Below are 24,806 nucleotides of genomic sequence, written 5' to 3'. Positions count from 1 at the left end.
GCCTTCCTGGGACAGTTATTATACTGCTTGGAAGTTATTTTGTTCATGAAATGTTGATTTAGTTTCTTATTTTAGGGTCCATTAGTGTTGGTAGTTGTATACTCTGCAAAACACTGAACCACCCTAACCTTATGGTCAAGGAAACATGTTATCTCTCTCTCTCTTCTCTTCTCTTCTCTTCTCTTCTCTTCTCTTCTCTTCTCTTCTCTTCTCTTCTCTTCTCTTCTCTTCTCTTCTCTTCTCTTCTCTTCTCTTCTCATTCAAATGATCTACCCAATCAGCACAAGAGGAGGCCTATATATACATGGCTGACTCACCTATGTTCCTCAACAGTTTTCTGCATCCCTCCTCACTATTGGCTGGTTCCTATCCCACCCAGGGATATGGTGGGAGTACTCTGGGTTCGGGCCAAATTCCGACCGCGGAGCCCTCCCCTCGGCCAAATACACATATACTCTTTACTCTATCTGAATATTTGTAAGTGTGAACTCATGAAACACAATTAAAGGATTTACATACTAGGGATTTATGGCTAGTGGTTAAAGCCATGGGTATTTTTTTCTTGCAGAGTGAATCAATAGCTTTATTTCAGTACAAACAGCTAACAGGAGCTACAAAATCTTGCAATCAAGGTCACCTTAAAAACACATGATAATCCATTATATTGTCATAGTATATTCTCTAAAAGCTTCAAAAACACCTCAAGGATGGAATACTATACAACAGGGGTGACATTATATCTTCAGATGGTACAACAGATTTTGAACTGGTCCTGATCTCCATCTGTTATTGATTGAGTAACTTGCCTTTGCAGTGGTAAGTAAATCATACCATGCCGTGTCGGCAAGGTGAGAATGGCGTTTATGGCATTTTGTAAATGCGGCTGCATTTTTTATGCTAATTCATTTTATTCGTTTAATCAGGCAGGGTAGGTGATCCTTCCCCTGAGAGCCATAACTTACATGCTAAAGGCACATGTGTCAGAGCCCACAGTAATGATGCTGAAAGAGGAATGAGCTTGCAATTCCACACTAAACACTGAATTGCGATACATTTTATCTCAATTCTTTTATCTATAGTATAAACTGACATTGTGTGGCTCAAAGTAGTGTAAGCATTCCTGCAATTTACTATAAAAAATGATAATACTGTGTTCAAATATAAAGACAGGAGACAGACTGAGATAAACTGAAGGGAAATTAAACTTGCTCTTATTATCAGTTTTACTTCCTCATGTGAAATATCACTCTATTTTAGACATGAGTGCCATTTTATAAGACCATTAAAATAAGGATGTTACCCAAAATAGGATATTAACCAATTTAGAAAATGTAAAATGTAATTAAACTGTTCACTTAAATTGTTATGCTGACTATATAATATAATATAATATAATATAATATAATATAATATAATATAATATAATATAATATAATATAATATAATATAATATAATATAATATAATATAATATAAATCATGCTGATATCAAGAGTATATGAAGAGATATACTTGATATCGGCATGATTTCTTTTTGGCATAGAACACAAAAGACATTATTTACATTTTGACAATTTTCCATTAACAACAAAAATCAAGAATCCAAAAAAAGATTATAAAATAAAATAAAAGGGGTCTATATAACTTGTGTTCTATTTTCAAAAGCCATGATAACTTTGTGTGAGAAACAGTATGAATGATGATTTTAGGGTGAACTATCGCTTTGAACTTTGAGCTGTTGGATAGATGAGTATTGCCAACACAACAGTTGTGTTGATGCATTTTGATGTGTGTAAATGGAGCTCCAACTGTGAATCAATAGATCAACTCTGGATAAAAAGCCCCATAGATATAACACGTGACCTTAAAAGGAGTCCAGAGAACAATTGAAACTATGGATTTGCACTGTAACACTTTATTTTCTTCATAAATTATTCAGGTCGTGAACGTGGGCTGACCTTTGAACTTTCCGCTCTCCAACAGCGCCCCCGACTCCTCCAACGAGAAGAACTCCTCGACGGACACGAAGTTATAGTCGACTCCCGTGATCTCGCCGTCTCGTGGCTGTCTAGTCGTACCTGCGGGTGACATCGTACAGAAAGGGACATGTTAAATACAGCAAGTCCAAATAAGTTACAGAATTATTGACGGATCGCTGACCCGCACTTTGGCTCAATGTGTGTGTGTGTGTGTGTGCGCTGCCAGATTAAGATGGCATCTTATCCCCTCTCCATCCAGCCTTGACTGACAAGTTAACAGAGCTATGAACAGCCCAGACCAATTACAGCGATCCAGCCAAGAAAATCTGACACGGCCCTCCCTCTCTCCGCTGGCTTTGAGCGGCTCCACACACTGACACAACATCAATCACGAATTCTTTATCACTCTCCTACCACACACACGCACGCACAGATCTTACCTCCTTTCCGCTTCAATATCTCTAATTAAGAGTCTGATAAGCGAAATCCCCCAGTACATCACAACATGAGCATTAGTCCCAGCACTTCACTCTTGGGGTCCTGAACTCTGCAAGTGTGTGTGTGTGTTTGTGTGCATATTGATATTTTCACCCGCAGCTCACACAGCCAGAGGCGTACTGGAATGATTAGACCGAATTACTAACCGCCACACCCACCACACGTCAATCACAGATAGACAAGAGGACAATCGGAGCGAGGACAGGGAAATGCAGCGTCTGTCTAATTTAAGGCTGGCCTCAAGGGTGTGTGTGGGAGCATATGCGTGTGTACAAAATTAAGCAATGCCTAATGCACATTAAATGAGTGGATTCTGGGCAAAAAAATACTGTTGTGAATGGTGTATAATAGGAAAGGTCTGTACATATCACGTGTTATGCATTCGCAAACTGCAGGTCGGGATGTTTGCGCAACTGCGTGTTCATTTAATAATCAGTAATATACACAATGGGTTTATTGACGTTTGCATAAATCATTGTGAAGATAAGCACACTGCTGTGCATTTAACAGATGTAAAAATCAGTGGCAGGCCGTTCGCAGTTCGGACGGTATCGAGTGGGTTTCTTCCATGCCAGTGGACATGTAACGAGATGGATAGATAGTTAATAGATGTGAGAAATGAAAGATCAAACATTGTGCGGTATACAAATGCATGTTAGAAAAGAAGCCAAACACAATTCAATATGCAAATATTACAAGAACAATAAGCTAAATAAGGACAAGCAAAAGCTTCTATCTTTCTGTCTTATATTTTTTTATGTGGAAATTTGCTAATAAACAGGCAATAGATTGGATCTTTATGGAAGCTGGTTTCTTAAAAATGAAATAAAATAATATGATGTGACCTTATTTCTCCTGATTGTGCCGTTGTATCACACAACTTCAATCATGCTTTCCAATAAATGTGACTTTACGTATATCTCTAAATTTTTTTTATTTTTTACAAATGTACAATTTTACAATCACAATTTTCTTTATTTCTTCTAATTGATAATTGATTGATATAATATTTATATTTCACAATTTCATCTTTATAACTCAAAATTGTGGCTTGTTTCACATTTTGCACTCTCAAAACTGCATCTGTATATCTCACAATTGCAAATATTTTTTACAATTGGACCTTTATATTTAACAATTGCATTTTACACCTCAGAATTCTGTTTTTTTTTCACAATTGCACATATATATTTCACAACTGTATTTTTATATCTCAAAGTTGTCACAGTTTTTCACAATTGTGCAATTATATCTCACAATTTTATCTTTATATCTCAAAACTGTGGCTATTTTTCACAATTGTGCCTTTATATCTCAAAACTGCACCTTTATTTATCACATTTGCAACTATTTTTTACCAATTGGGACTTATATCTTACAATTGTATCTTTATACCTCAAAATTGTAGATATTTTCACAGTTGTGCATTTACATCTCACAATTCCAACTTCATGTCACAACTGTGACTTTCTATTAACTGCAACTTTATTACTTCTCATAATTGCAGCTCATAAGAAAAGATAACATTTATTTTAAATTTTCTCACTGTTACGGGTACATGTAGTAAATCCACAGGAATGAAGCGTGAAACAGAGCGACGAACGAACAATATCTTTATTAAACAGAAAAGGCAAGAGCACACTACACTTCCAACTAAACGTTATTACAAGACAAAGAACTGATGCAAACTAAGGGTTTAAATACACAAAGGATAGTAATTAATGAAACAAGGGAAAACCAAACTAATGTTTTCTTAGTTTGGTTTCTTCTTGTCGTTAAGTAGTGCATATTTAATTATTTGAAGCGTATTATATGTTTTATACACAGCGATAATAGCCTGTATTTGACCAAAATTCCAGAATCGTCCGCAAGCTGACCATCTAGTCACTAGTGCAGTGAATAATATATGGTTGTCTATATCGTTTTGGCTTTAATAAGATTTTCCCAATATAGGCAAGAATAAACCTGATGTTTTCCATGATTCCTGTTCTCTCCGACAACAAAGTACTTGAATGCATCAAGCTCATAATCACAACTACAGAAGTGGGAGGTTGTACATTGCTGATAGCATGTGAAGGCAGCATAAAACACACCGAAACTAAACCACCATGACACTCACAACTACTATTATATTTTACTTACAGGAAGAAATAGTAATGAGAACACAGAAAGGAAAAGCTTGCTCCAAATATTTACAAAGCAGAAGGCTATACTGGTGAAAATACAGTTAATCCTGTTTGCTATATAAGCACTTACTCTATCCAAAAATCTCTTAGTAGTTAGCATGTAGCTTACAATTACTGTGTTTTTACTTAATATAGCTGCAGTTTTGTATATCTGAATATAAATACAGTAGTAATGGGGTGGCAATGTGGAGTTACAAATATATTCAAGTCGTTTCTGGTCACAGAAATAGACTTGGGAGGTAAACAACAGCTTGCGACTATTACAAATATGCTAAATTTGCAAACCAAAAATACTCTTCTACAAACCCTCTGTTATTTTCGAAAGTCTACAAATATCAGTAAAAAATTCCCAGAGGCTCACAGGGTTGGCAGTGGTTTCACAATCCTCACAGACACTCTAGACAAGCTCAGTGTGAATAATTCTCTCAGAGCTCCAGCTAAGTGATTGAAGCACACATCAGAGACATCGAAGACACATTAGGACTCTCACCCTCCATGAATTAATGATGAGCTCATTAACTGATTTCCAGGTGTTCCTGACCCTGTGTGTCATAACGGTGACCTTTCTATAAATAACCTCACGCTGACCTCAGCAAACCCAAGGTCCTTCTTATGACAGATTGAGACCTACAGCAAGAGTGACACTTAAGTTCACACTCAAACAAACACGCACTCAGCAGAAGTCTTCCTTCAACACGAGTACAGGGGAATTCAGCAGGGCGTACTGACACATCTTATTTCCACTTTGGTGAAGGACCACAAATTATGCTCAAGGCACACACAAAGCAAATGAATGACAAACACATGATGCCAAAGGGAAAATTATGTAACTTTTGGTGATTCGGTTTAGCAGCACTGATGTATAAAAGAGTTTAAAATGTCATTTTTACTTTTTAAAACACAATCAAACTAGTTCATTGTACATCATACAAAAGCAGAGTAATATGTGCAGTGTGCAATCTATTCTCTAAAGAGACCCCCTCTTTACTTACCCATTATAAAAGCCATTTAATTTGATTCTATTGCATGAATAATTGATAAACGGCAGACCGTTTCTTAATTCCTTTAAGCGGTTTAATCCTTTATGTCCTGCGCTCCTCTTTAGCAGTGGACCATGTGAACTCTCTCTCAGCCACGCTGCCCCAGTCGATCTCTATTGTTCAATGGCTTTGGTTTAAATGAACAGCAGCTATATTTGCTTTATTCTAATGTGCCCTCATTTGAAATCGATACAAAATCACTTTAAATATCTGAACATACTTCTAAAAAACAATGTAGTCTGTGGTGGATGGAATCATAGACATACAGTATGGTGAGAAAGAATTTACTATATTAAAAAATAATATTAAAACTTGCTTGTATGCATACTGTTGACCTCTTTATAAACTTGAAATGAGGCATGATGGGATAAACAGCATTAAACAATCCAATCAAGTCAGAAAATACAATCATAAAGTGAATTAAATTCAAAATGAAAAAACTAAAATATTTGCTGGGGATTTAAGTATTCCACTATGTGACTGTATATTGAATGTATTATCGCAATTCTTTGCACACTGTCCTCCCTCATGTCATGCCTACAGCTATATGAGACAGACATTATGTAACAGTGGTCTGATACAGTCACACACTCTCTTATACAGTCATTATACAGTCATTTGACTTGGTGAGCAGCTTTGTTGTCTACAGACTTATAAAGGAGCAGTCACGTTTACTGTTCAGCAAGTTTTCACAGGTAAAATCCAATCATTTCAATAGGAATCCATGCAATCAGGAATTTCTCATGTGCAGTGTTGGGAGTAATGCACTAAAAGTAACACGAGTGATGTAATCAGATTACTTTTCAAGTAACTAGTAAAGTAAAGCATTACTTTCAAATTAACAACAAAATATCTGAGTTAGTTTTTCAAAAAAGTAACGCAAGTTACATTGTTTTACCATGACTGACACTGACAGCTCTCCAGTCCCTGTTTGTTGAGAGAAATCTGGAGTAAGTGCAGAGATGTTGTGGGCGCTGTGTAAACATGACACTAATAATGATGGTTGGTTATTATCATGATATTTATTGTGGTTCTAGACTAAATCTGAGCATGCGTTTACTCATCTCACTTGCAAAAAAACAGATTCTGTATTCCTCAAAATGAATAAATAGAGTGAAATGCAAACTCAGAATATTAAACAAACATGCAATAATTAAATGTTAAATAACACAACTATACTTTAAGTATTCAATCTCACTTTATGAGCCAATGTCTTTGCTCCTGACCTTTGATGATCCAATTCAACCATACTAATAAGCAAAAATTACTTTAGATAAACCACATTTGTGATTTTTAAAGTGCTAAAGTAAGAGTGTTGAACTTTTTTCTCCTGCATCCTATTCCTTTTCAATCCAGAATGGCAGCACAGCTGAAAGTTTTTATTGAGCTGTGTCTTCTACTGTACAAGCCTGAATTTGCATTTCCTTCAGCCTGTAATGCAATTAGTTAATGTTTTAGGGAGAAACGTAATATTGTAACACATTACTTTTAAAAGTAACTTTCTCCAGCACTGCTCATGAGGGCAAAAGATTTCCACGCACAGATTTTGCATCGGGTTCAAGTTGGTCCAACGAATTTGTTACTCTAACCAAAAAAGAGTGTTGCCTGCTGGTATGAAAGTTACTTCATACATTGCTACACTTAACAATGGACCTTTTAAGTGAAATTTTGCAGAAATTTCACAGTTGTGAACCAACCTTCAGGCAACATCATAATGAAAATAGAACCTAAAAAGTGACCAATTTAGAACCTAACTCTAAATAGGTGCAACTCTCAGCATCACAACTGATTTTAAAAGAATTTTGATAATAGCATGTTGCAAGGTTAATAGGTTGATAAATGTGATTCTATAAACTCTTCCCCGCCATTGACGGAATTTTACGGCTTTCCGTGTTTTTTACTGTTATACGGTAAGGGGCGCTATTACATATCTTCTGAAAGAGTACTGAATCTCCTGATCAAAACACATGCGAAGAACGTGCAAAAACAAGCAATCTCATATGTAATCATATGCATATGAAAAAATAACGCGATCATCAACATTAAACAGCATAAAAACGGCCTAATGTTACTGAATGAAATGTCGACCCAGGACGAGCTATAGGACTGTGCAAGCATTAGGGGTGTTGATGGGCTCAATCTACTCCAACTATGTTTTGATCCTCGTTCTGAATCTGATCTGGATGTAGTCTTTGACAAAAACCTGATTTTCTCAGCTTTTTGCTCAAAAAGCTTTTTATGAGACTAACCCACATTCAAGTATTGATAAAAAAAGAATGCATGAAGCTTTTTGTTTAAAAGCAGAGGGTCTGTTCTTCCTTATGATATATTGCATGTTCAGATATTCATACAACAATATATTCTGGGGGCCATGACATTTTTTTGAAAACGGTCAAAAACGCTGGTGGTGGCTGGCAACTTTTTAAAAAAATGCTGGCGGGGAAAGATTTAAGCATAAAATTACATCACAAACAAATATTGGGAAACTACATATTGAATTAGATGAAAGTATTTTTAAATACATTTTGCAACTGAATGAATAATATTTAGGCAGTGGCTATTTAAATGAACAATGCTATTTACCATGAGCGTGAATAGTGGTGGATACCATGTGCATGTGTGTAAACAGATACAAATAGCATCATATTTACACTAAGTGCAAATCGTGACAGATGATATTCATACAAAGTGTAAATAGAAATGATATGCTGTTTGTACCATGGGTAAATTATCCAAGCAATGGTGAACAGAGTTAGCGAAAATAGCCTTTGGTTGGCAATTTGCACTTAGTGTAAATAGACATTGCCTTTATATTCTTGGATATTCTTTGATTGCCTTCTCTGTATAGAATAAATGCATTATTTTGCCTTTGAATTTTGGCAAAGAGACAGCGAGTCAACACAATTCAGTGGCGAAAAGATTACATAAACCAAATATGGTCACCATAACATAACATTTTACCTAGTAAAAACCAACATTAGGATTTCACATTTTTTAATCTTCGTCAGCAGATTCAAGGTCAGGCTTTGACTCTGGTCATTTGCATTGATTTATTTATTAATTTTTTGACCTTAGATCAAGGCGTGATGGTTTACGAATTCATGTCGCCCCAATTACTGTCAACATTACTGCTGCATATATTGGACAGGTAAAGTATGACTACCAAGCTGGAGGCATCCAGACTGTTTACTCTGCTATTTTCCATCTCTGTCAGATGAAACTAGAGCTCCCAGCCGGAGGCCTCGGCAGGCCTTCCTGTCTACTCTACTTAGCCAAACTAAAGCCCCTTCAGGGTCAGGCAGAGTGATTTGCACAGCTATTCTACATTGTGTGAAAAAAAAAAGCAAGTTCTGTCATTGTTTACTTGCCCATATGCCGTTCCAAACCTGCATGATGTTCTTTCTTATAAGTGAAGAAGCATTTTTCCGTACAATGAAAGGGAATGGTTTGGGACAAGGGACAACCATCATTCACTTTCATTGTATGGAAAAGAGCAGCTTGGACCTTCTGCTAAATAGCAGGTATAATGAGAAAGCCTTTGGCTCATGTGTCTGAACGACGCATTTGAGATCAGTAGAGCTGACAGAGCTGGTCTCAGAGCAGAAGAAACATATAAAAGCCAAAACTGTAACAAGCAAGAGAGTGAAAAGATGTGATATGAAAAGAAACTGCTGACAAAATAAAAAATGTGCTTATAAATGTAAACTACACCTGGCAGAACTGCATTACAATAGCTCTGCTATTATTCTTAACAGTACACCTATATTATTGTCATTATTCCATAATATTCACTATATCACCGTGAATTAAAGTTTATTATCAAATGACTTGTATTTTGCACTGAAGTGATCTGAAGGAATCTTTATTTGGTAATTTGTAGGCTGTTTTTGCGAGTTAAATCTGTATTATTGAATGGGGTGTGTTGCAGCAAGATGGCTGTGAGTTATTTTTGCAGCACTACCCTTACAAAATAGACGTTTATTCAAGTGTGCTATTAGTATTCTTCATTTGAACAAAAAAAAAAAAAGAGAGAAAGTATACTTTCAGTCTACTTTTTATGTACTTCTCAGAAATATACTTATAGGGTAAATTACACTTAAGTATACTTGACTTATACTGACAGAAAAGGCACGGTTTCACAGACAAAGCTAGTCTAGTCTAGTCCCAGACTGAAATGCATGTTTGAGCTGTTTTAACTGAAAGCAACTTAAACTCACATATCTTAAAATATGTCACTGCTATTGTTTTGTCTCAAGATGCACACCAGTAATGTGTTTTTCTAAGGCACATTTATAAAAGCTACTTAAATGTCCTAGTTGAACTAAGGCCTAATCCTGGCTTAATCTAAACCCCGTCTATGGTGTGAATGGGTTTCTCAATGATAGTTTAAGTCTGATGATGATAATGCTGATAATGATATGAAGCTGATTATAAAAAATGTGGCTCTTTAAAACAAAAGTAATGCTATGTGTTACTTTGCATTTAAGCAATGATGTAAAATAATAATTCATGCTTTTTAGGAGTAACACAATAATATAAAACATTACTTTTAAAAGTAATTGTATCCAACACTGGTGATTACAAAGCAAATCATTAGTTTGGGCATGTTGTGAATATATCTTTTCGTACACGCTTTTGGAATTGAATGATTCCCCATCGATTTCAGAAGCACTTTAGACAGTATAAGAATAAGAAAACAGAGAAAAATAAATAGGAAAAATTAGGTGAGCGACAAATAAAAAAAAAGCTACCAGGAAGCGTTAGTAAGATGGCCGTCGAGTGGGCTGACTTAATTAATCGACTTTGATAACTGCAGACGTCATGGTCAGTTTCCTCTGACTAAATCCATGTCCTTTAAAGCTTTGACTGCCTTGTGATGATAATTCATAATCTGAACTCTGTTCACTATCATAATAGAATCTGCTTTTTAAAATGCAATCTGTCTGTCTGGCAAATTAAGCTGTGAAATCAGTCTTATTGTGATAATCAGATACAGTATCTTGAATATATCATCAAAGAGGGCTAAATGTAACTTCTCCAATGATAATTTTGCCCAAATATTGCATGATTTTAACTGAAGCCTTGTTCAGACTGTCAGTCTAAATCTGATTTTTGTGCATTTCTTGGTGGAATCTGATCATATTTAGTATGTGTGAACATAAAAAAAAAAAAATTCTAAAAAGATTCCAATCAGATACACAAATAATTTGATTTGGACTGATAGTGTGAACTGAGCACAATGGCTAAAATTATCACACATCAGCAGCTGAAACATCTGTAAGCATCTCTGTTTGTACAAACAGCTTGTTCTCTCCAGGACAGTGTAGAAAGTTAAGGTAAGGGCAACATTGGGAATTGAAAGTACCTAGCTTTAGGGGCACTTCCTCATTTGAGATAAAGAGAAAAACTAACCAGAACAGTGTGTTTTGTGTGTTCACTGTCCTGTATAAGTATTTGAATAATTAATGTTTGAGGGTGTCCATGTGAGAGCAGCACGTGTGAATCTTAAAGTGCGAAGCTTATGTTGAAGAGCCAAAGACAAGCTCAAAGGCATCCCTGCAGTTATTGTTTGTGTGTGTGTGTGTGTGTGTGTGTGTGTGTGTGTGTGTGTGTGTGTGTGTGTGTGTGTGTGTGTGTGTGTGTGTGCGTGTGTGTGTGTGTGTGCGTGTGTGTGTGTGTATCTCAGCAAGCAGAATGGCACACGACGGGCAGCGTCAAGCTCAGCATGACCTACTTCACTATAAATCACTATAAATCAGAGATTACCCCACTCAAGTCTACGCTATGTTTCAAACACACGCCCACACATGCTAAAACACATGTGCAGAGCCAGACCATGCAGCATCGTGGCCGAACTACGAGAAATGACTGAAAACTTTTCGAACAATAAAGAGAGAAACAGAGAGCCAGCATCACCAGAACGTTCCCAAAGTAGCCACAAATGTTTTACAATGTAAACAAAGTCCCTTTGAGGCAAGTCAGTTCACTCTGTGAGCGGCCATATTGGTAACACCACACACTCTAATAAAAAAAGGTACAAAAGTTGTAAAAAAAAGTACACCTCTGTACCTTTTAGCCTTAAAAATGCACATTAGTACCTTAAAAATAAAAATTAGTACCTAGGGTTACATATTAGAATCTGAGAGTACAGACAGCTCCAATCAATTTGAGTGAGGAAAGGCTAAACTCTCTGAAACTGTTTATCAAGATTCTGTTTCAATAACATATTTCAAATCAGCAATACAATTTCACATGATTGATATAAAAAAAATGCTTTTTTAGCTCAAATAACACTATAAATATTTAGAGTTATCTAGTTTTTTTAGGGTTATCTAGTGCATCATAGAATAAACACACTCAATCAAAAAGGTGATTGGCTCTTTTAACTCAAAGGCGGGACTTATACCTATGATTTCACAAGAACACAATCACATGGCAATTCGTAACTATTTAGCGTTTTCCAAATTAGTGGCAAATTCATATGAATTTGTGCAATCATATGTTTTCATACAATCTGCATATAGCCGAGTGACTGTTAGCTTTATGGATAGGGTTAGGGGTGGACCTCCATGCTTTTTTTCTAAAAATCTTACATTTTCATATGATTCAAGCTATACAAGTTCATGTGAAATCGCCATCTCATAATATCTTGTGAGATCGGTTAGTTATTTTCTACAAGTGGTCTATCTCCCTATCTCTACCTCCTTGTACCGTCTCTGGTAATAATTCCACCGTAAAAACCAGCAGAACTTCATCTACTTAACAAAAGCTTATGAATTTAATAGAGGTTAATCCAAATCTATGTCTTATCACTGCACAAATATTAAAATGGGAAAGAAATTACTCAAAATATAATTAGGATTTTAAAGCTCAGGATAAAGGGCACAGAAAAATGAAAGCAACAGGGAGTTGAGCGGAAAAGAGGGTGTGAAAGAGAGACGACTGATAGAAAAGAGCGTGAAAAGTGAAGTGAAAAGCATGGAAATGTTATGAGGCCATATTCAACAGTTCTCTCTCACAGAGCATGGAGATATGCCTCACTTTTATTCAAAACATCACTGCCCATATTAAAGGATTATATGAAGTATAGTATAAAATTCTTTAAACACTCTTTTGCATTCCGCAGGAAAAATAACAGCATGTTGGGTTTGGAATGACACGAGGGTGTCATGTAAATAATGACGGAAAATTCATTTTTGCAACAACTATTGCTTTGATAACTATCTTTCAACTTCCCCCTTCTCTGTCTTTCTTTTCATTCTCTCGCATCCTTCCTTTCTTGTCGCAGTGAAACCAGTTGGAGCTGTCAACACCTGCTTACTATTAAATGGATCACACGCCAATTAACACTTCATCAGAAAAACTGCAGTACCTTGAGTTCGATCAGCCTGCGTGCAAGATGTTAAGTGCTGTTGCGTGAAATAACAAGCTCATTTTCTAGTTTATTAGGTTGTTTAAACGTATGTGCATGTGTGTTTAACCATGAAAAATGACACATACAATCTCTGACAGCAATGAAATGAAATGGAGTACATGGAGACTTTTCCTTTAGTCTTCTGCTTCTCAGATTTGTATTTTAAGAAAAAGAGATCATAAAATGTATACAAAATAAAGAAATATTAGAAATTAAGCAAAAAGATTTCAATATGCACTTAAACAAATCTTCAAATCCTTATAAAACCCCTCAATCCTTCTAAAACAAAATTATTTGAGTTAGGCTATCCACATGAATTTGATCAAATATTCTACTGTGTATAAATGGTTTCTAAATAGTGATATATTCAGGGTGAATATAAATAATGTATCATTTGTTTCTAATTTTATTTGTCCTAAGGGCTTTTAAAAGAAAAGACTGAGACAAAGTGGAAACCTACAGGCACTATCAAAACATTGCTCTGTTTGTTTGAGCACTTAGATTTGGCATTAGCTCAGCCAATAATGTGAGTTAGGGGTGGAGCTATCTATATGTCTGACCAATGACAGAAGAGGGGGAGTGTTTGGGAAACCTGTCTGGAAATCAGCAACTTTTTTATTCTGTTTGTGGCACTAGTGACAATTGGATATAGACAGACATAAATCCTCCTCCATCCTAGCTAACAAAAACAACAGTTTGCTAACATTATTATTAAGTTATGAAAATGTTATTTCTGAAAAACATAATTGTGTAAAGATAATGTTTTTGTGCTAACGTTTTGAGAACATCATTAAAGACCAGATGAACGAACATTTTGAACGAAATTCTATGTTTCTGGAAAAACATTTGTTTTTCCCTTGAACGTTCCCTTGTTAGATAGGATATAGGTATTTTAATCTCTAAAAGAGCAACTTCTGAACAATCTTTTTTGGGGTACTCACAGGGCACGGCTCTCAGGTAGAGGTTTTCTCGGATCACCTGCTGGAGTTGACTGTCCATGGAACCCGGTGTGAAACATTTGCTCAGGTATAACCTTAGATCCTTGCATAGAGTTGAGCCTAAAAGCAGGACAGATGCGGAATTAGAAAGGGAAAGACGGACAGGCAAACAAACAAACAGAGACATTGTCATTCTGTAAACACACAGTAAGAATATCCCATAAATTAACATTTGCAAACGAGGCAATGTGCTTACCCACCTCAAAATCTGCAATTCAAAAAAACTGAAGAGCTTGCGAAAATAAACACACACAGATACATTCTGCCGTTTCCCTGGAGGCAGTATTGATTAACCTTTAGATATTAGAGGTGTTTCTAATCAATCAAATGAAGCCAGGGTTGTTCTACCGTTCGGCCAGAACCACAAAGAAATGCAACTGAAGAGTACAATGAATTCACATTTTTATGGTCAGTATAATGGTGTATCACGCTATGTAGAAACACATTCGGGTTATAATGAAAAGTGTGTGTCGTACAGAGACGTTCTCCCACCTACTCACACACACAGCCTTGGATTAAAGTGAAAAATGTCACACACGCAGTCTTGGCACAGCTGCCCAATGCTCCACTCAACATGGCTGATCTCTTTATTTCATCTGCTGTGGTTTATGGTCTCTGATGACAGGCCACTTGGCTGTTATAGATGAACAGAGTGCCTCTCGAACCCATCAAAATGACAGACCCACCCCCACCTAACCTCTCCAAGTAATAAAACACAGCTCACAGTTCTCATAAAGGAACATAAGCCCTGCAACCACATGAGCACACATACACACAGCATATACAGTATGTATGAAATGACCGCTATGACATTCTGGAAGGACACTAATGCTGGTCGGCTGTTCTCCCTGAACTTTATTTATCTAATTCACCCAGGGCTGCGTTTCTCAAAAGCATTGCGAAGACCATTGCCACCAATGTTCTCTACGATCAACTTCGCTCACGATGCTTTTAGGAAACGCAGCCCAGATTAGTGTTGATTGCATTAGTAAGAGTTAGGGATCTGCAAAAAGCATTAAACTTCAGCATGTGCCACATTGTTTATGCTAAGAACATGAATGATGCCTCAAATCATGTGACTCGTTCCTTTTCTGAGCATTAAGAACATGAGAATAAATCCCATGGATTACATTAAAGGAGGGAGCTCTTTTGACTTTGGCCAGTAAGCAACCACAGAGCAACCACCCAGAGCACCATATCAACTACCTAGCAACGCCCAAGCAACCACATAGCAACGCTCTAAACTGCACTCAGTGACCACATACCAATGATTTGACTACTCTCCAGAACATCCCAGTACCATTCCAGGATAGCCAGCAACTACATAGCAACATTAAACAGAAACACCAATCAGAACACATCAGCAAAAGCATAGCAATCAATCATATATGGTAACTATCCTGAACTCCCTAGTAACGCCCTAGTAACCACATGGCAATGCATTAAACACCACTGAGAACACTTTAGCAACTATATAGCACAGATCTGGCAACCTGGTGTTTTAGGGCGCTTTCACACTTGGTTCGATTGCCTGTTCTGAACCCGAGTTCGATTGTGTTCTGTGTGGTTGCTAGAGTGTTGCTATCAAAATTTCCAAATGGCTGCTAAGTGGTTCTGATGCCCTGTTTACACCTGGTGTTAAGATTGGCCGATTGGATTGCAAGTAGACGAGGGAGACATACCCATTTACACCTGGTGTTTTAATCCATCTCTTTTGTCCACTTTCAACCACTTCTGTCCTGATTTATTCAAGATGAGGGTCTATGGGCAGGTAAATGTAAGGTTTTTCTTTAGATCAAATGGATGAAATAAGCTTGTACAATTTACCTATGAATGCGACCAGAGATGACAGAAAAAACACACGGAGAGCATCATCTTTTGTTTCTGCTCTGACAGCGGTAAGACCATGCTGAACACTGTGAGTGTGTGTTAGAAATCAGGAATGATGAGAGGACATTGTGCTTGGTATGTTTTTCATTGTCAAACCAAACTTGGGTCTTCAGCCAAAGTTTAAACCCCGCCTGGCTAGCGCGCTTCTCATAATGTTTATGCGTTAGTTTAGTAGGCAGAGAGTAGGCGTCTTTTGCGGCTGTTTGAACATATTCAACCACATGAGAGTTTACACTACGAAAGCAATCCGGTCAAATGCATTTTCGACTACCTCTAGAAGTGCTCAGAAGTGGACAAGCTCAAAACTAAATTTTAGACCATGTTTACACCTGTATTAATTCCACTTGTGATCGGATTGATGAAAACGCATCTTAATACCAGGTGTAAACATGGACCAAGAATACTGTACTAACCACACAGAATTGTTTCAAAAGCCCCTCAGAACATCTTAGCAACCATATAGCAATGATCTGGCAGTAACCATTCAGAACACCTTAGAAACACCATAGCAACTACCAAATAAAGCAACCACATAGCAACATGCCAAACATTACTCTCAACACCAAATAAAAACCACATAACAATGATCTAACAATCACCCAGAACACCCAAGAATACCCAGAAACTCCATAGCAATGGTAAACATCACCCAGAACACCTCAGCACAGCAATCATCTAGCAACCATCCAGAACACCCTAGCAACCACTGAAAATACTGTAGCAGCCACATAGCAAAGCATTAAACACCACTGAGAACACCTCAGCGGCCATATAGCAATGATCTGGCAACCAACCAGAACACATCACACATCATGGTGGCATAAACTTTTGTATAATTGATCATCCTGTCGCAATTCAGTAAATTGCAAAAGTGCAAAATCAACATGAAACAATGGAAATGAAACTGGTCTAAATGAAAAAAAGAAAAGAATCCTCAAGAGTTCACCATGATCAATTCCACTGTTTGGAAGACAGAGCTGCTTTTATAAAGACTTGGATGTATTTCAGCAGGGACATATTGATCTTTTTTTAAAATAGAAGTGCCAGAATTAGCACAAAGCTCCATTTCTCTGTGGCCACTGTGTTTATATAGGATACACAGGCAGATCAGAAGACGATATTAATAACAAAACAGGATGCATAATTCTGCATTTCTAGGACTATGAGATATTCTCATCAGCTAATGCAACAAACAGTGAATTATAACCTTATTGACAAAGCTCAATTTAATACGCTGTAGTTGGTAGTTGGAGGTGTTAGAGGTGTGAGAACGGGGAGGGGAGGGGGGAGGGGGGAGGGGGCAGACTCGGTTTGATCAACTAATAGAGGATGGAGGAAGTCATGGTCAGGTGTGACCATAGACAGTAAAAGAAATGGACACAGCGACCCCATAGACTTCAACGGAGAAAAGTGAAGCAGATTAGAAGCATCACTTCCTGATGGCTGAGCGTACTGCGCAAACTCAAACTGAGCTTGACGATGTAGATGTGACGTGAGCAACCTGTCTGACAGTTGTAAGTCTTCTAGTAGCTGTGCCAAGAGAAATCTGAATCATTCCCTTCCGAATCTTGCAGAGATGGAGAGCGTGAGTAGGAGCTGTCCATGAGCTAGGAGCAGGAGCAACTTTATGACTCTCTATGGGCTTCTCCCTTGACTTTATCGGACTTTATGCCTCCCTTCTCCTCCTGTCTATACGGTAATTTCCAGAGAGTCGCGTGGTTATGATGCAATCGTTAGGCTATTTTTACAAAAACTGCTTCTACGGGGGTCATAACGTAAGATACAAGGTAATGGAGCCTTTTATACATTGTCATCTTTCTTTAGAAATAAACAATGGACAAATGGAGTCTTTAAACACTGTTATTCAAAGTTATTTACTGTCAAAGTGACGCCAAAATGAATGGGAGTCAATGGAATGCTAACAGCAGGTGATGGCTTGTTAGCCAATGGCGGCCCTCGGGGATGGTACGCTATCCGAGAGCTGGATTACCCCCTTGGGTTTGATCAACTAATAGAGGATGGAGGAAGTCATGGTCAGGCGTGACATACAGTTTGAAAAAAAAATCACCCATGACATGACACTGTGTGATACATTTCTGCGCCCCCTAAGGGTGACATACGACCCATGTGACATAAATACCACCATCCTGCAACTAGGGAACAAACTCTATATAAAGAGTTGACAAACACGGATTTTGCTCTGCTTCAGAAAACCATTTTTCAGTCTTCAGTGTCACATGATCCTCCAGAAATCATTCTAATATGCTGATTAGCTGCACAAGAAAATTTTTTATTACCATGCTGAATTATTATTAATGTTGAAAACAGATGCGCTTTTTAATATTTTTGTTTATTAAAGTTCAAAACAACGGCACTTTATTTTAAATAGAAATGTTTTGTAACATTATAAACATCTTTGGATCGTCATTTTGGATCAATTTAATGTGTCCTTCCTTGGAGAATAAAAGTATTCGTTCAGTTGAATGATAGTGCATTTGTAAATGAGAGACTGCGGGGGAAAAAATACAAACTATTACACCAACGAGACCAGCAGCTCTACAATCATCTTGCCTTGCATCTCCCTCGTCTTATTTCTTCCCGGCAGTGTAGACGCTACTTGGTGTATATCTTCTTCTCCGTTACGTATGTGTGCTCGGCAAGACCGTTTTGTGTTTGAGCGCTCCCAAGTTGTGTTTTACTGTAACTTCAGAAGCTCCAGACACGTGAACAAAAGCGCCAATCTCATTGGTCGGATAGTTTTTGACGCGGCGCATCAAACCAAAAAAACGAACCCGAGGCGTTTTTTAAAAAATGACGCTTTTACGCGTGGCGTTTTTCGCGCCGGTGTGCACACTCACATTGGCGCCCTTTGTTTAGTCACGAGGCGTTAAACGTCGGCCGGTGTCAACAGGCCTTTAGGGTGTTGTGGGTGGTTGCTCGGGTGTTGCTAGGATGGCTGCTATGTTGTTCTGAGAGGTTTGTAAGTGTCATTAACCCAAAGTGTGAGCTATAAGAAACACTATTGGAGAAAAAAATTGTGAATGTAAAGTTCTAACACTACCTGGAGACACTGATTTGATGCGGATTGGATGGGGGCAGGAGTTTAGGAGTCCACGCACATCTCCTAAAGTCAGGCCCAAAACAGGAGTTCCCCCGATTTCTATGATGATATCGCCAACTGTGATCCCTCCCCCTGGTGCAGCCGTGACGAATGGGAACTCTCCATAATCGGCCCCGCCTCCAATGGCAATTCCCAACTCTCCAGAGCCGCCAACCAGCGGTATGAAAGTCTCCTGCACTTTGGAGCGCCAGTGCAGCTTCTTTCCTGCAACCTTAGACATGGCCAACGAACTGACAGAGAAAAAGAGAAAGAGAGAGAGGATATAGACAGAGATTAAATTCATGTCAGTAGGGAATAAACATAGAAAATCTAATGCTAAACATTCAGTGTTTGGACACGTTGTAAATATCCATGGATGTAAGGTTTTCAAAAGACTACATAATCACAGAATATTCATTTTTGCATGAACTATTTCTTTAAATCTAGGGCTAAGATGAAGCAGACAGATCAGGGAGGGCAGGAGGTCAACATGTGCCCTACACAACAAGGAGTATGCCCTCATTTCTATGTGTTCTGTAAGGAGCCTCCAGGCAAATCTACAGATGCCGTCTCAGTGGGAGGCACAATGAACATACACAAACCCCCTTCACCAAAACAGGTGGAGGAGCTCTTCAAGGCAAACATGCTATTTGAAGAAACCCCTCAACAAAACCCCTTCAGTGGCCCCAAAAAATATTTCAGCACTAAAGGCATGCTGATAAATGTATTAATATCATTGTATTAGACATTAAAGAATAATGAAAGCAAGTGATATATTTGAAAGAAAGATAGTACAAGCACATTGCCAAGCACATTGAAAACCAGAGATATTTTCTTTAAAACTGATGACAATTTAATATGCCTACATTATATGACAATTATATGATACAAAATTCATAAATTGCTTGTTATTTTAAGTTTTAAGCTTATGTTTAAGCTTGACACTAGTTGACTAAAAGTCATTGCAAAAATGTCTCAGAAAAGTTACATTATTTCTGAGAAAATCTCTAGCAGCATTTGTTTGTAGACGCCACTTGATTTGATATTGTATTATCTAATGCAATAAAATGAATACATTTTAAGTGTGGCTTAAGTGACCAAATACTATTTTGGGCCACTCTATTGTTTTTGTTTTTCAACAAAATCCTCTAGAACTGTCCAACTGGGGCCTGTGCTCTGTAATATTAGGCTGCATATACAAAATTGATATTGCATAACATAAACAAAGCTTACTGAAATGATGATTTACTGCTGTATTACATATAAAGATACAACTGTGTCTATTCTTCATGTAGACTTTTCATGTCAATGTACCATATGTAAATTATATTTTAATTATTCATTGCTCATTACTACTTGCAAAATGAAAACTTAAATTAGCATGGTAATATATATTATATATGCAGTATGAAATATACAATTTTATTATCTAAAAATAATTTCAATAGTTTAATTTAATAATTTTTTAATGATTTTTTCAGATTATACAGAAGAGACAGTCCAATTATAGCCCCAAAAACATATAAACTATAAAAAAAATAATGATAATTAATAAACGAACAAAAACAATATTTTTCACTCAATTCTTACTTGGCAACACTGATCAATTTCAAAGGAGTTATAGCTTTCTTTAGTAAAATTAGAATGGACAGATCCTCTGATGTAAAGGTGACAGACAGACCATAATTTAAAGAGACTAGGACTTTTTAAATCTCAGAGCTTTAACATGCAGAGATGCCCCACTAAGTGACAGTTGGCCGGGCTCGCGCGAGGGGCAGGTGCAGTCTGAGCGAGAGCGCCTTGAGACATGACAGTATTGGAGCAGCGCTGTCATTCCCTCGCCGGCCCCATCCAATCTCTTACTCTGAAGCGACTTTAAAGCGGCAGAGATGTGTAGATGTCCGGCGAGAAACAGATAGGGGAAAGAGAGAGATAATCAGAGAGGGAGATCAAGAAAGGACAGATGGCGAGGGAGCATGAGGGGCTGACAGAATGAAGGAATGAACGTGAGAGGAGGGCAAGGAGTCGGGTCACGAAGGAAAACACAGAGGTAGGTTAGTTAGAGGACTGATGCCAGATAGAGCAGGAGATAGCAATATACAAGAGGGAATAAGGATTAGATAAGATGGGGGAAAATATGTTTGTGACAGCCAAAGGGGATAAAGCAGATCAAGCGGTCAGTGTGAAAAAAAAAAGAGTAAGACTACTGCCTTACAAATATTTGCAATGAAAACCAAAGCTATTAAAGGTGATACTCTGCTAATTCCATCATGAAATTAGAGCTTCTAAAGATTGTTTGGAGATATTTGTATATTATAGCTCCCCTAAACTTTTTTTTAGTATTACACATCTGTGCTGTCCTGTTGGTGCTATGAACATGAATAATATTACAGGTAATAAGGCTTTTTGAGGTGTGCTATTACTTTTCTAATACATGTGATTTTCACTTGGCAGATGATTAAACTGTTAAATAAATTGTTATTAACCATCTCTAATACTTTCACAATCACCTGCAACACCCTAAAATGTCCGGGACTGCAAACAAACAACCATCTAGCAACCACCCATAACACCCTAGTAACCACCTAGCAATGTTGTAGCAACCAAGTAACCATCAATAAACCACCCAGCAACAAAGCAACCATCTAGCTACCATCCAGAAGACACTAGCTACAACCTAGCAATGCTTTAGCAACCAAATACCCACACAGAACACTCTAGCAATCACCTAGTAACACCCTAGCAACTAATAAACCAAACAGAAATGTCATAGAAACCAAGCAACCATCCAGAAGACCATAGCAACCACTTATCAATCCTTTAGCAACCAAATACCCACACAGACCACACTTACAATCACCTAGCAACACCCTAATAACTAATTAGCCACACAGAAATGTCCTAGAAAACCATCCTAGAAGAATGTCCTAGAAGTGACCATCTAACAACACCTTAAAACACCCTAACACACTGTAGCAACCAAGTAACTAGGGCTGTCACAGAACAAAAACATTTTCTAGTCAACTAATAGTTGCTCATTTAGGCCATTAGTTGACTAATCACACGTTTAAATTACTTTATTGACTTAAATATGTCAGTCAGAGACTGTGTGACTTTCCCACTTCATGTAGAGTTTTTTTTTTTTTTCGTCTTCTCGTCAACTAATGTTTGGTCGACTACAGTATTAGGAGGCAGCCTTACAAGTAACAATTTAGAAACCACCCCGAAATGCCAGAGAAAACAAACAACCATCTAGTCAACATCCAGAAGATCCTAGCAACCACCTGGCAATGCCCTAGCAAATAAGCAACCATTTACCAAACAACCCAAAACACTATAGCAACCACTTAACAACACCCAGCAACCACACAAAACAACCTAGCAACCAACTATACTAGCATCACATGTTTTAGATGGGCCAACATTACTTGCATTTTCTTCAAAACATACAAATCTTATGATATTAAATTAGTAACAATGACTGCAGTATTTTATCCTGTTTTTACCCCTAAAAACAAACAAACTTTAAACCACTCTTGGCTAGTTTGCTTGTTTATGATGATCTAAGTTGGTTTAAACTGTTAGCTGGTTTAAATTCATAGCCTGGCCTTGCTGGTGTTCAACTGGTTTAGCTGGTCTCCCATTCTCAACCACCTCTAAAACAGTGCTGTTATGGCTGAAAATAGTTGTTTTTCCCACAGGGTCTTTTAAGATTATTTAGATTTTATAATGTAAAAATGCATAAAACCCTAAAAAAAAAGCACCCTGTGAGCATCTTTGCATGGTTTCTATAACATGATTTATAGCAAGGCAGCACATGAGTTAGCTTCCAGCGCCATCTTACACTTTCCTCTTAATTGTCTCTGTTACGTTATTACCACGGGGGGTGGGGGGTGGGGGTTCTGAGAAAGATCAATATACCCTAATTGGTGATCGATACAATCCTAACCAGGGGTCAGATGGAGGAGCAGTCAAACAGACTGTGGCACAGTAGTCACCACGGTTATGGCGCCCGCACGTCCCCTCAGGCTGTCCTGCCCACCAGGCTTAATGAGGCTAATTAAACAGCACGAGAAGCATCTGAGGAGATATGACTAATTGTTTCCAGTTGAGCAATTGGCCGATCGGTCATTTATCCAGCCCCACCCCCTGGAGATCCAGCAGCTGATAGGAGGAGTCTTTTCTTTAACAGCTACGGAGACAGAGATAAACTGAGCCAGGCTCCACGCAGGCTGCCATTGGCACAGGAAGAGGAGTCGTGGATATGACCTTGGAGCAGGAGAGCTCAGGTGTCCATGGATAGAGGGGCGGGATAACACTAAGTATCTATGTACACAAAAATACATTCCCTTACAGTGATTAAGTAACTTAAGGGAACATGTTGTAAGAATTAGAATTGAAAACGCAAATTAAGACAGTACAATCTATTGAAAGAATGGTGCTTCAGTCCCTTATAGCCTCATTTCATGTGTAGAAATGGATGTAGGATTAAATATAGCATCTAAGGTCTATAGGTAGAGTTGAGTGATTTGTTACGTGAGCTGAGAGACGTATATGTTTCAATGTCATGCATGTATACAGATGCACACATGCTGTATTTTCCCTTCTCTGTTCTTTTTCTGTCCAGCTGTGTGACCTTCTGCTGGGACAGTAACTCTGCACATGGTTTTTGCACATGAAACAGGGGATGCATGCAGCTCCAATTTATAATAGGTAAAAAATAAATATATATTATAAAGGATATAATAAAATATTATTTAATTTATAAATAAAGGAACATTTGACAAGGTAGATAGACAGACAGACAGACAGACAGACAGACAGACAGACAGACAGACAGACAGACAGACAGACAGACAGACAGACAGACAGACAGATAGATAGATAGATAGATAGATAGATAGATAGATAGATAGATAGATAGATAGATAGATAGATAGATAGATAGATAGATAGATAGATAGATAGATAATGGCCCAATGCTGTCCATTTACTTGTAGCAAGATCAAGCAAATATATCCCTAGTTACAAACTCAAATGTCTAGAGGTGTCTTTGTTTGTGTTACACAAACTGTCAAGTCTGGTTGCTTTGAGACGGCTCATTCTGTCAGGCACACGCACACACACGCACACACACACAGTGCTGGTTCTGGTTATACAGCTACACATCTTCACGCTCTAGAGTCTAGACTGTCAACCTTGCTCAGCAGCATTAGTTGCATCTATATTCAAAGGTTGAAACTGTGAGATGAAAACCTTCCTTGTCATTGCTGCAGATAAAAAGAGCATTTTGCTCTATATCTAAGGGAAACAAAATACATTTGATGTATACATGTGTACATTCATCTTCATTTAATTTTGATTATTTGTCATTAGTGATATTGGCAAATTTATTTGCTGTCACATAATATTATAATTACAAACAAAACCATTATATTGTTTTCAGAAACAGAAACACTGCTTTAGAAAAACTGTTTTATTACAACTGGCTGTAGTCTGAACTAGAAACTCTGGTGGCTCTATGAAGATGCTGCATATTTTACATGTAGTGTTGAAAATGCTGACCCTTAAGGTCAAGAAAGAGCTGACCACCCCATATCCGCTTTCGCATCCACCCCTCTGTTCTGCTAGGATGGCTCACCAGTGAAATTCCATACAGTCCCGGAGCAAAACAATCCGCCACATCTACCGCCATTGTTGTT

General features: G+C 37.7%; 1 protein-coding gene across 5 annotated transcripts in view; it reads right to left on the bottom strand.

Annotated features, from left to right (window-relative positions):
* The window catches only part of magixb (MAGI family member, X-linked b), a gene marked incomplete at its 5' end in the record, with an annotated part of 84,930 nt that overhangs the window by 42,698 nt on the left and 17,426 nt on the right, over positions 1-24,806 (bottom strand). For all 5 annotated transcript variants that reach the window (XM_079896776.1, XM_079896774.1, XM_079896775.1 and 2 more), the window contains 3 exons: positions 1,958-2,077; positions 14,058-14,174; positions 19,066-19,355. In XM_079896776.1, the coding sequence (XP_079752902.1) occupies positions 1,958-2,077; positions 14,058-14,174; positions 19,066-19,345 (517 nt within the window). The remainder of the gene's footprint in view (positions 1-1,957; positions 2,078-14,057; positions 14,175-19,065; positions 19,356-24,806) is intronic.

The sequence above is a fragment of the Squalius cephalus genome, assembly GCF_949319135.1.
Source record: "Squalius cephalus genome assembly, chromosome: 16".
In the NCBI taxonomy this organism is placed as follows: domain Eukaryota; kingdom Metazoa; phylum Chordata; class Actinopteri; order Cypriniformes; family Leuciscidae; genus Squalius; species Squalius cephalus.
Note: the sequence above shows the minus strand (reverse complement) of the source record. Positions and strands in the feature narration are given on the sequence as shown.